Source organism: Thalassophryne amazonica, chromosome 10 (assembly GCF_902500255.1).
Source record: "Thalassophryne amazonica chromosome 10, fThaAma1.1, whole genome shotgun sequence".
Lineage (NCBI taxonomy): Eukaryota > Metazoa > Chordata > Actinopteri > Batrachoidiformes > Batrachoididae > Thalassophryne > Thalassophryne amazonica.
This window is the reverse complement of record NC_047112.1, coordinates 110,326,010-110,339,569: the sequence shown is the minus strand read 5'-3', so window position 1 is coordinate 110,339,569 and position 13,560 is coordinate 110,326,010. Positions and strand designations below refer to the sequence as shown.

At 40.4% G+C, this 13,560-nt stretch overlaps 1 protein-coding gene across 2 annotated transcripts in view; it reads right to left on the bottom strand.

The window, feature by feature from the left end:
• Positions 1-709: 709 nt before the first annotated feature.
• Positions 710-13,560, bottom strand: part of lrrc8c (leucine rich repeat containing 8 VRAC subunit C) — a 31,850-nt gene continuing 18,999 nt past the window's right edge. For both annotated transcript variants that reach the window (XM_034180717.1, XM_034180716.1), the window contains one exon: positions 710-3,554. In XM_034180717.1, coding sequence (XP_034036608.1) covers positions 1,290-3,518 — 2,229 coding nt within the window. In that variant the 5' untranslated portion in view covers positions 3,519-3,554 and the 3' untranslated portion in view covers positions 710-1,289. The remainder of the gene's footprint in view (positions 3,555-13,560) is intronic.

Sequence of the window (13,560 nt, the reverse complement as noted above, 5' to 3'; positions counted from 1 at the left end):
GAATTCATTTGGGGTAGAACATGTCAGAGATTCCACCAAGAAACACATCGGTCGAAAGCTGGAAACTGAGTTTGGCAGATCCTTCCAGATCTTTCCTGATGCAAACAGGAAACTCCAAACTTGAGTGATCCTTTCTCTTTGAAGTGTCAGACCTTACACAACATTTTATAAATATCACTTGTGCCGAGAGGGTTAGAGAACGCCTACAGGTTAACTCCTTTTGATTTCATTTTCGGTCTCCTGAAGTACCGTTTTATGCAATGTCCTTTTTAATTTTGTAAGTAAATGTTGCTTTTACACAAGAAAGTTTATTGTGGCCTATTGTTGTTGTTATTTTATCACTTGAAGTACAGTGAAAAGTGGTAATATCATAGAAGGCATATCTCAGTAAGCATGCTCAGCGAGCATAGGGTATGGTCATTCAAGTGGTGATAAAAACCTTCAGCTACCAGTCTGCAGTGGTTATCATACCAAAACATAAACTAGAGACATATACCAAGTAAAAAATATTAACCAACCTTTGCCACCCCAGATGGTACCAACACCTGAAATTTTGGGTCTGGGCCCATGGACTAGCTTGCTGTCATCATGATACTGCATTACGTCCTGTTAGACCAAAAACAGTATTGATCCATGTTCTTTTTTAAAAAAATTAAATATTCCATGAAATCTTGGTGCTGCTGGGCTTTCAGAAATACCAACATAAGACTTTACATATACAAGTAAAATAGATTTTATTGGCCATTAACATACAAATACTGCTTATAAAAATGTATTTCTGCAATTGATTACATACTTCAGCAAATACTTGATATTTCAAGAAAACATTCTGAAGAAAACCACGTGTATGATTGTTTAGCTTAGAACTGCTCTTCTGATAGCGTGTGCGTATAGCAACAATTATTTAACCGAGGTGCTACCTGTGCATACGCTGTCTTCTGATTTGCATTTCCCCTGCAACATTTCATGATACACTGTGAAGTAACAGACTCTAGAACAAAAGCAAAAGACAATAGGCTGTTTACTAAGAACTAATAAAATTATAAAATGAAATTTGCATTGCCTAATCAAGTTGTTCTATGCAACAGTGAGAGTAAATATTCGCTTATAAAGATTTGTGCCCTGATAGCATGGTAAAAGAAAAAAAAGTCATAAAAAATACAAAAATAAAAACTGATCTTACTTAATACTTGACAGAAGCATAGTTGATATAAGACAATGAGGTAATTCCAATCAAGTACTGTAAATTGACAAACAGGAGGCACTGAGTGAGGCAACAATAAGGCATGTCACTCAGCCTTCATCTGGTCCCTGATGTCTGAAGGCAGTGTTTCAAACAGTGTGTCTTCCACTATCAGACCGCAGCGTTTCAAAGCCCGACAACATCCAAGTTCTGGTGGCAGGACCTCAAAGTGATTGCCTCTGAGCTCCAAATATGTCAGCTGGACAAGGTATGAAATTTTTGGTGAGAGAACAGACAGTGAGTTCTTCCCAAGTTTTACAGTTTTGAGCTTTTTGCAGAAGAAGAGCTCATCTGGTAGATTTTCAATTTTGTTGGAAGTGACAGAGAAATACTGTAGACTCTGAAGTACTCCGACTTCTGGAGGGATGAATCGGATGTCATTGTTGGAAAGGTCCAGGTAGCGTAGCTTGTTGCATAAGAACAGGTGTGAGGGCAAGATTTCAATCTTGTTGTGGCTTAAGTACAGATGTTCTAGGCTGCCAAGCTTTTTGATATGTTCTGGAATATACATGATGCTGTTATGCCAAAGTTTCAGGCAAGTGAGCTTTCGGAGATGCTGGAAGCTGATGATCTCCTCTATTGATTGAAGGTTATTCTCCTTCAGGTCAAGCTCCTGCAGGTTTGCAAGGCTGAAGATTGCATGTGGAATGCGTTCAAGATCACAGCGAACCAGTTCCAGCTCCGTCAGATTGGTCATCTTTTTCAGGTTGTTGAGCATTACAAGTTTAGTTCCATCATTGTAGATGTACAGGCGCTGCAGATGGCTGGAAACATCCACAACAGACTGGGGTATTTTTGTCAGATTACTCTTAAGGGAGAGAGTTTTCAAGCACTTCAACTCCCGTAATGATTCCAGGACTATGTTCTTGGATGCATCAGGGCTTAATGTCCCGGTGAGATAAAGCTCCTCCAAGTTCCGAAGGCCATACGTCCAATTGGGGAGTTCCCTGCTGTCATCAAACTTGACACGAAGTACTTTCAGGTTCTCTTTAAGGAAGGAGGTAGCTGTTGTGTGTAACTTCAAAGAGCATTGGTAAAGCGACAGCTCCTGAAGGTCTTGCAGCTGAGACACTGAGGCAGGGATGGTGACGTTGTTGATGATCTCCAGTTTGAGCGACTGGAGTTCTGTCAGTTCAAAGATGGTGTCAGGCAGCCCGGACAGCATGAAGAGCTGAAGTTCAAGCCTGTTGTTGGCACTGATCTGAAGTCTCTGGCGTAACTTCTCTGCCGTCCACTCGTGGTTCAGATTGAGCTGTTTCAGTTTGTTCTCGCTGACCTCTGAGAGAAAAACTGCAAATCTTTTAGAATAGAGTGGATCATACTGATCAATCATGTGCAGCATGAAAGCAAAGTCATTCTTGACATCTGGGATGTCACTGATGCCTGTTTCTTGCCGCACATACTCAAACGAGTATTCTTTTAGTGAGCGGTAAAACAGCCAGTAAGAGGTGTAAAGGCTCGTCAACCCATAAACAGCCACTAAACACAGGTAACAGTAAGACAGCTTGGAGAACAAATGTGCCATAGTGTGATTACACTCAAAGTGTGTATATCCTGTCATGTCCTGGATCTCAACATGACAACGCACTCTGTTCTGCACTTTGATTACAAGCATGCTGTTGTACGCAATAATCAGGAGAAATTTAAGCACTTTGAAGACTGTCTGGCGAACATACATAATGTAAAGAATATCCCCCTCCTCAACATGTAGACGGAACTTCTTCACCTTCTCAAAAAGTGCTTTAGCCTGTTCACCCTCCTTTTTATCGAGAGCACTTGCTGTTGGTTTATCAACTACTATCTTCTCCGGGATAGAGCGGAGAGACGGGGTCTTTACCAAACTGCCTTCTCCAGGAGACACAGCAATGCTGGACCTCGCAGTGGCACTCTTTTTGTGGTCCTTTTCCTCGGGATTTTCTCCGGATACCTCCGACAATGCACGCGTGGTCCAAGGAGAGTCAAAGCACTTGCCGAGAATGGAAATGAAATGCTCTATTTTAGAGCTAGAGCCGGGAAATTTGAACCAGAAATTGCTACACACCATGAAAATAAGAGTGTGTATAAGAACCAAATAAGGAAAATACTTTGCATACCAATGCAGTGCTTTCTCATAACACATCTGATTAATGAAACTGTACTGTTGCAGATCCAGATCAGTTTTCAGGCCTGACATTTCTCTGGGTACAGCTGAGATATGGTACTGCACGTGGGGCACAGACTCTGTTTCTGCTTCACTTTTGTTCTCTGAAGGCATGGCTTGGTCTGCTGATGGCATTCTGTGAGGAAGGCAAATGATTTTGTCTTGAACTACCTAAAATGAATAATAGAAAAGGAGAAAAAAAAAAATAAGACAGTTTCATGCAGTACATGTGTAAAGTTAATGCAAAGAACAGGACAGAAAACATTTCCATACTTGTCATTTCACCTTCTCTTTATACAGTAGTGTTCAGAATAATAGTAGTGCTATGTGACTAAAAAGATTAATCCAGGTTTTGAGTATATTTCTTATAGTTACATGGGAAACAAGGTACCAGTAGATTCAGTAGATTCTCACAAATCCAACAAGACCAAGCATTCATGATATGCACACTCTTAAGGCTATGAAATTGGGCTATTAGTAAAAAAAGTAGAAAAGGGGGTGTTCACAATAATAGTAGTGTGGCATTCAGTCAGTGAGTTTGTCAATTTTGTGGAACAAACAGATGTGAATCAGGTGTCCCCTATTTAAGGATGAAGCCAGCACCTGTTGAACATGCTTTTCTCTTTGAAAAGCATGTTCAAAGAGAATGCTTGCCTCTACTGGTGGTTGGCTCTCACTGCGGTATTGTATCACTTCCTGTTCCGGAGCACAGCGGTGTTTTTCTGTATCTGTTAGCTGTTTAATCTGCGCAGTTAGATTGATCTAGTTATCTAGATTACGATTTGTTTCCCAGTGTAATCTTTACGTGCCTTAACTAAAGCACTCCTTCTGCTGAATCACCTCTAAATTATTTACACATTATTCACTTTGCGTGTTTTTAGGAATCCGCTAGGTTAGCGTAGCTACTAGCTCTTAGCCGATTTAGCATGGCGGCTTCTCCCGTCTCTCCCGCACTTTTCTGCTCTGGGTGTGAAATGTTTAGTTATTCCTCGGCCTCCTTTAGCAGTAACGGTACTTGTAATAAGTGTAGCTTATTCGTAGCTTTGGAGGCCAGGCTGGGCGAATTGGAGACTCGGCTCCGCACCGTGGAAAATTCTACAGCTAGCCAGGCCCCTGTAGTCGGTGCGGACCAAGGTAGCTTAGCCGCCGTTAGTTTCCCCCTGGCAGATCCCGAGCAGCCGGGAAAGCAGGCCGACTGGGTGACTGTGAGGAGGAAGCGTAGCCCTAAACAGAAGCCCCGTGTACACCGCCAACCCGTTCACATCTCTAACCGTTTTTCCCCGCTCGACGACACACCCGCCGAGGATCAAACTCTGGTTATTGGCGACTCTGTTTTGAGAAATGTGAAGTTAGCGACACCAGCAACCATAGTCAATTGTCTTCCGGGGGCCAGAGCAGGCGACATTGAAGGAAATTTGAAACTGCTGGCTAAGGCTAAGCGTAAATTTGGTAAGATTGTAATTCACGTCGGCAGTAATGACACCCGGTTACGCCAATCGGAGGTCACTAAAATTAACATTAAATCGGTGTGTAACTTTGCAAAAACAATGTCGGACTCTGTAGTTTTCTCTGGGCCCCTCCCCAATCAGACCGGGAGTGACATGTTTAGCCGCATGTTCTCCTTGAATTGCTGGCTGTCTGAGTGGTGTCCAAAATATGAGGTGGGCTTCATAGATAATTGGCAAAGCTTCTGGGGAAAACCTGGTCTTGTTAGGAGAGACGGCATCCATCCCACTTTGGATGGAGCAGCTCTCATTTCTAGAAATCTGGCCAATTTTCTTAAATCTTCCAAACCGTGACTATCCAGGGTTGGGACCAGGAAGCAGAGTTGTAGTCTTACACACCTGTCTGCAGCTTCTCTCCCCCTGCCATCCCCTCATTACCCCATCCCCGTAGAGACGGTGCCTGCTCCCAGACCACCAATAACCAGCAAAAATCTATTTAAGCATAAAAATTCAAAAAGAAAAAATAATATAGCACCTTCAACTGCACCACAGACTAAAACAGTTAAATGTGGTCTATTAAACATTAGGTCTCTCTCTTCTAAGTCCCTGTTGGTAAATGATATAATAATTGATCAACATATTGATTTATTCTGCCTAACAGAAACCTGGTTACAGCAGGATGAATATGTTAGTTTAAATGAGTCAACACCCCCGAGTCACACTAACTGTCAGAATGCTCGTAGCACGGGCCGGGGCGGAGGATTAGCAGCAATCTTCCATTCCAGCTTATTAATTAATCAAAAACCCAGACAGAGCTTTAATTCATTTGAAAGCTTGTCTCTTAGTCTTGTCCATCCAAATTGGAAGTCCCAAAAAACAGTTTTATTTGTTATTATCTATCGTCCTCCTGGTCGTTACTGTGAGTTTCTCTGTGAATTTTCAGACCTTTTGTCTGACTTAGTGCTTAGCTCAGATAAGATAATTATAGTGGGCGATTTTAACATCCACACAGATGCTGAGAATGACAGCCTCAACACTGCATTTAATCTATTATTAGACTCTATTGGCTTTGCTCAAAAAGTAAATGAGTCCACCCACCACTTTAATCATATCTTAGATCTTGTTCTGACTTATGGTATGGAAATAGAAGACTTAACAGTATTCCCTGAAAACTCCCTTCTGTCTGATCATTTCTTAATAACATTTACATTTACTCTGATGGACTACCCAGCAGTGGGAAATAAGTTTCATTACACTAGAAGTCTTTCAGAAAGCGCTGTAACTAGGTTTAAGGATATGATTCCTTCTTTATGTTCTCTAATGCCATATACCAACACAGTGCAGAGTAGCTACCTAAACTCTGTAAGGGAGATAGAGTATCTCGTCAATAGTTTTACATCCTCATTGAAGACAACTTTGGATGCTGTAGCTCCTCTGAAAAAGAGAGCTTTAAATCAGAAGTGTCTGACTCCGTGGTATAACTCACAAACTCGTAGCTTAAAGCAGATAACCCGTAAGTTGGAGAGGAAATGGCGTCTCACTAATTTAGAAGATCTTCACTTAGCCTGGAAAAAGAGTCTGTTGCTCTATAAAAAAGCCCTCCGTAAAGCTAGGACATCTTTCTACTCATCACTAATTGAAGAAAATAAGAACAACCCCAGGTTTCTTTTCAGCACTGTAGCCAGGCTGACAAAGAGTCAGAGCTCTATTGAGCTGAGTATTCCATTAACTTTAACTAGTAATGACTTCATGACTTTCTTTGCTAACAAAATTACAACAAACTATTAGAGAAAAAATTACTCATAACCATCCCAAAGACATATCGTTATCTCTGGCTGCTTTCAGTGATGCCGGTATTTGGTTAGACTCTTTCTCTCCGATTGTTCTGTCTGAGTTATTTTCATTAGTTACTTCATCCAAACCATCAACATGTTTATTAGACCCCATTCCTACCAGGCTGCTCAAGGAAGCCCTACCATTATTTAATGCTTCGATCTTAAATATGATCAATCTATCTTTGTTAGTTGGCTATGTACCACAGGCTTTTAAGGTGGCAGTAATTAAACCATTACTTAAAAAGCCATCACTTGACCCAGCTATCTTAGCTAATTATAGGCCAATCTCCAACCTTCCTTTTCTCTCAAAAATTCTTGAAAGGGTAGTTGTAAAACAGCTAACTGATCATCTGCAGAGGAATGGTCTATTTGAAGAGTTTCAGTCAGGTTTTAGAATTCATCATAGTACAGAAACAGCATTAGTGAAGGTTACAAATGATCTTCTTATGGCCTCGGACAGTGGACTCATCTCTGTGCTTGTTCTGTTAGACCTCAGTGCTGCTTTTGATACTGTTGACCTTAAAATTTTATTACAGAGATTAGAGCATGCCATAGGTATTAAAGGCACTGCGCTGCGGTGGTTTGAATCATATTTGTCTAATAGATTACAATTTGTTCATGTAAATGGGGAATCTTCTTCACAGACTAAAGTTAATTATGGAGTTCCACAAGGTTCTGTGCTAGGACCAATTTTATTCACTTTATACATGCTTCCCTTAGGCAGTATTATTAGACGGTATTGCTTAAATTTTCATTGTTACGCAGATGATACCCAGCTTTATCTATCCATGAAGCCAGAGGACACACACCAATTAGCTAAACTGCAGGATTGTCTTACAGACATAAAGACATGGATGACCTCTAATTTCCTGCTTTTAAACTCATAAAACTGAAGTTATTGTACTTGGCCCCACAAATCTTAGAAACATGGTGTCTAACCAGATCCTTACTCTGGATGGCATTACCCTGACCTCTAGTAATACTGTGAGAAATCTTGGAGTCATTTTTGATCAGGATATGTCATTCAAAGCGCATATTAAACAAATATGTAGGACTGCTTTTTTGCATTTACGCAATATCTCTAAAATCAGAAAGGTCTTGTCTCAGAGTGATGCTGAAAAACTAATTCATGCATTTATTTCCTCTAGGCTGGACTATTGTAATTCATTATTATCAGGTTGTCCTAAAAGTTCCCTAAAAAGCCTTCAGTTAATTCAAAATGCTGCAGCTAGAGAACTGACGGGGACTAGAAGGAGAGAGCATATCTCACCCATATTGGCCTCTCTTCATTGGCTTCCTGTTAATTCTAGAATAGAATTTAAAATTCTTCTTCTTACTTATAAGGTTTTGAATAATCAGGTCCCATCTTATCTTAGGGACCTCGTAGTACCATATCACCCCAATAGAGCGCTTCGCTCTCAGACTGCAGGCTTACTTGTAGTTCCTAGGGTTTGTAAGAGTAGAATGGGAGGCAGAGCCTTCAGCTTTCAGGCTCCTCTCCTGTGGAACCAGCTCCCAATTCAGATCAGGGAGACAGACACCCTCTCTACTTTTAAGATTAGGCTTAAAACTTTCCTTTTTGCTAAAGCTTATAGTTAGGGCTGGATCAGGTGACCCTGAACCATCCCTTAGTTATGCTGCTATAGACGTAGACTGCTGGGGGGTTCCCATGATGCACTGTTTCTTTCTCTTTTTGCTCTGTATGCACCACTCTGCATTTAATCATTAGTGATCGATCTCTGCTCCCCTCCACAGCATGTCTTTTTCCTGGTTCTCTCCCTCAGCCCCAACCAGTCCCAGCAGAAGACTGCCCCTCCCTGAGCCTGGTTCTGCTGGAGGTTTCTTCCTGTTAAAAGGGAGTTTTTCCTTCCCATTGTAGCCAAGTGCTTGCTCACAGGGGGTCGTTTTGACCGTTGGGGTTTTACATAATTATTGTATGGCCTTGCCTTACAATATAAAGCGCCTTGGGGCAACTGTTTGTTGTGATTTGGCGCTATATAAAAAAAATTGATTGATTGATTGATTGATTTGAAAGCCTGAGGAAAATGGGATGTTCAAGACATTGTTCAGAAGAACAACGTAGTTTGATTAAAAAGTTGATTGGAGAGGGGAAAACTTGTATGCAGGTGCAAAATATTATAGGCTGTTCATCTACAATGATCTCCAATGCTTTAAAATGGACAAAACAGAGACGCGTGGAAGAAAACGGAAAACAACCATCAAAATGGAAAGAAGAATAACCAGAATGGCAAAGGCTCACCCATTGATCAGCTCCAGGATGATCAAAGACAGTCTGGAGTTACCTGTAAGTGCTGTGACAGTTAGAAGATGCCTGTGTGAAGCTAATTTATTTGCAAGAATCCCCCGCAAAGTCCCTCTGTTAAATAAAAGACGTGCAGAAGAGGTTACAATTTGCCAAAGAACACATCAACTGGCCTAAAGAGCAATGGAGGAATATTTTGTGGACTGATGAGAGTAAAATTGTTCTTTTTGGGTCCAAGGGCTGCAGACAGTTTGGGAGACGACCCCCAAACTCTGAATTCAAGCCACAGTTCACAGTGAAGACAGTGAAACATGGTGGTGCAAGCATCATGATATGGGCATGTTTCTCCTACTATGGTGTTGGGCCTATATATCGCATACCAGGTATCATGGATCAGTTTGGATATGTCAAAATACTTGAAGAGGTCATATTGCCTTATGCTGAAGAGGACATGCCCTTGAAATGGGTGTTTCAACAAGACAATGACCCCAAGCACTCTAGTAAACGAGCAAAATCTTGGTTCCAAAACCAACAAAATTAATGCCTCGCAGATGTAAAGAAATCATGAAAAACTGTGGTTTAGTATTTCACAGGATTGCTAAAAAAGCAGTTTGAACATAATAGTTTTGAGTTTGTAGCATCAATAGCAGATGCTACTATTATTGTGAACACCCCCTTTTCTACTTTTTTTTTACTAATAGCCCAATTTCATAGCCTTAAGAGTGTGCATATCATGAATGCTTGGTCTTGTTGGATTTGTGAGAATCTACTGAATCTACTGGTACCTTGTTTCCCATGTAACAATAAGAAATATACTCAAAACCTGGATTAATCTTTTTAGTCACATAGCACTACTATTATTCTGAACACTACTGTAGAGTTGAGATTTGCGCCATATTAAATGTCAAACGCTCACTCACAGGTGGAAATTAACAACAAATGCTTTTGAGAACAAAAAAAAAAAAAAAAGAATTTTCAGTCTTGCTAGTCTCTTGACACACGATAGTAGTTGCTTTTCTAACACAAGCAACAAATAGCTGATCTGAAAACCTGCTATGAGGCTGAAGATCCATAACGGGTGCTAAGTTGCGTGGGCAGTCCACACTTTTGTGGGTTGGATTGGAGACACTTTTGCAGGTGATTTACTAAGAGTACTGGAAATGTGCAGTTGAGAGTGGGTGGTAATGTGACGTAGACAGCAGTAAATTAGGATTTTGCGTGTTTTAATAGCCATAACCACCTTAGTTACATACAAACTCTGACACATAACTGAGCGTGTTCAAGCACTGCTATTAAAAAGAAAAACAATCACCTTAATTCTTAGTTCAACAATGATATTTTAGCAAACTAGTGAATAATTATGCCGCACTCTGCAGGTGGAACACACACAGACAGCGTTATGCACACAGTCCGATGGCAAAACAAAACGTAATTAATCAGAAGTTTGCTAAAATACCATTTCTGGAAGAATAATTATACGTCTTAAATGGGAGATTGTTTTTTATTTGTTTCTTGTAATAGCCAGCACAAGTGTAATCATGTACTGTGCGTCCTTTGCACACAGCCAAGATGTCTCATATAGACTCCGATATGTGCATCTGTGTGTGGTCCACCTTTTAAACATAGAGACATTCTTCAAGAAACAAGCACAATATAAAATTGAATATGCCTGAACCTTACAATCAAATTTTTTTTTATTCTGTGCAGCCTTTGTGCAGAAACAGCAGTAAATACAGATGCTATCAGCATCCGCTAAATTTCCTTTTGACCTTGATAAACTGTGCTGCATGTGCAAAGCTCACCTATTTACATGTTCCCTCCACAATTTTGTGCACTCAGGTGGACACACCTCAAATTGCATATTCATCAATCAATCAATTTTTTTTTATATAGCTTCAAATCACAACAAACAGTTGCCCCAAGGCGCTTTATATTGTAAGGCAAGGCCATACAATAATTATGTAAAACCCCAACGGTCAAAACGACCCCCTGTGAGCAAGCACTTGGCTACAGTGGGAAGGAAAAACTCCCTTTTAACAGGAAGAAACCTCCAGCAGAACCAGGCTCAGGGAGGGGCAGTCTTCTGCTGGGACTGGTTGGGGCTGAGGGAGAGAACCAGGAAAAAGACATGCTGTGGAGGGGAGCAGAGATCGATCACTAATGATTAAATGCAGAGTGGTGCATACAGAGCAAAAAGAGAAAGAAACAGTGCATCATGGGAACCCCCCAGCAGTCTACGTCTATAGCAGCATAACTAAGGGATGGTTCAGGGTCACCTGATCCAGCCCTAACTATAAGCTTTAGCAAAAAGGAAAGTTTTAAGCCTAATCTTAAAAGTAGAGAGGGTGTCTGTCTCCCTGATCTGAATTGGGAGCTGGTTCCACAGGAGAGGAGCCTGAAAGCTGAAGGCTCTGCCTCCCATTCTACTCTTACAAACCCTAGGAACTACAAGTAAGCCTGCAGTCTGAGAGCAAAGCGCTCTATTAGGGTGATATGGTACTACGAGGTCCCTAAGATAAGATGGGACCTGATTATTCAAAACCTTATAAGTAAGAAGAAGAATTTTAAATTCTATTCTAGAATTATCAGGAAGCCAATGAAGAGAGGCCAATATGGGTGAGATATGCTCTCTCCTTCTAGTCCCCGTCAGTACTCTAGCTGCAGCACTTTGAATTAACTGAAGGCTTTTTAGGGAACTTTTAGGACAACCTGATAATAATGAATTACAATAGTCCAGCCTAGAGGAAATAAATGCATGAATTAGTTTTTCAGCATCACTCTGAGACAAGACCTTTCTGATTTTAGAGATATTGCGTAAATGCAAAAAAGCAGTCCTACATATTTGTTTAATATGCGCTTTGAATGACATATCCTGATCAAAAATGACTCCAAGACTTCTCACAGTATTACTAGAGGTCAGGGTAATACCATCCAGAGTAAGGATCTGGTTAGACACCATGTTTCTAAGATTTGTGGGGCCAAGTACAATAACTTCAGTTTTATCTGAGTTTAAAAGCAGTAAATTAGAGGTCATCCATGTCTTTATGTCTGTAAGACAATCCTGCAGTTTAGCTAATTGGTGTGTGTCCTCTGGCTTCATGGATAGATAAAGCTGGGTATCATCTGCGTAACAATGAAAATTTAAGCAATACCGTCTAATAATACTGCCTAAGGGAAGCATGTATAAAGTGAATAAAATTGGTCCTAGCACAGAACCTTGTGGAACTCCATAATTAACTTTAGTCTGTGAAGAAGATTCCCCATTTACATGAACAAATTGTAATCTATTAGACAAATATGATTCAAACCACCGCAGCGCAGTGCCTTTAATACCTATGGCATGCTCTAATCTCTGTAATAAAATTTTATGGTCAACAGTATCAAAAGCAGCACTGAGGTCTAACAGAACAAGCACAGAGATGAGTCCACTGTCCGAGGCCATAAGAAGATCATTTGTAACCTTCACTAATGCTGTTTCTGTACTATGATGAATTCTAAAACCTGACAAACTCTTCAAATAGACCATTCCTCTGCAGATGATCAGTTAGCTGTTTTACAACTACCCTTTCAAGAATTTTTGATATATTTTATCCTTTTATGATATTCATAAAAGCAAACGTGCTAAATGGACAATACAACCTAGATGCACAGTAGACAGATGCCATCTTTGTTAGTAACTCTGTATGTAGGTGCAGTTGCAAGTGTATTGGTGTCTGCACACTTTTTACATACACTAATCTTTAGGAAATAAGGCTTCCTGTGTTTGCCACTAGAGGAACAGCTGACATTACGACAGGGGTGGGCAATTAATTTTTACAAGGGGCCACATAGGGAACCTGAATTATGTCCGAGGGCCACACCATCGATAACTCAGCTGTCTCCCATTACAAATTTTAGAAAAAATTACCTATTTAATAGCTTTTATAGGTAATTTTTATTATTGTAATAATATGTAAATATTCAAATATACCTAAATAAACCTCTGTAATAATTTGCAACAAACAGGCTTGACATTTTTAATAATATGTAGTAATAATCACAGACCTCATGAGGGCCGGACAGAGACATGCAAAGGGCCGCATGTGGCCCCCGGGCCGCAGTTTGCCCAAGTCTGCATTACAACCAAACTGGGGCTTTTTTTTATCCCTATATCAGGGTACTTTTCAGGGGACTGGGCTCTAAAGGATTGAAGCTACTGATAGTGACTGCTCAGGCACTAGTATACAAACCGTGAACCTTCTTCATTCACACAATTGAAAGAGTACTTGCAAGAGTGGAAAGATGGAACACTCAGTGGATGAAAATGTTCTCTCCACTGCATTGTTTGTTTTACAAGACACCTACAACCCCTGGCAAAAATTATGGAATCACCAGCCTCGGAGGATGTTCATTCAGTTGTTTAATTTTGTAGAAAAAAAGCAGATCACAGACATGACACAAAACTAAAGTAATTTCAAATGGCAACTTTCTGGCTTTAAGAAACACTATAAGAAATCAGGAAAAAAAAAATGTGGCAGTCAGTAACGGTTACTTTTTTAGACCAAGCAGAGGGAAAAAAATATGGGATCACTCAATTCTGAGGAAAAAATTATGGAATCATGAAAAACAAAGGAACGCTCCAACACATCACTAGT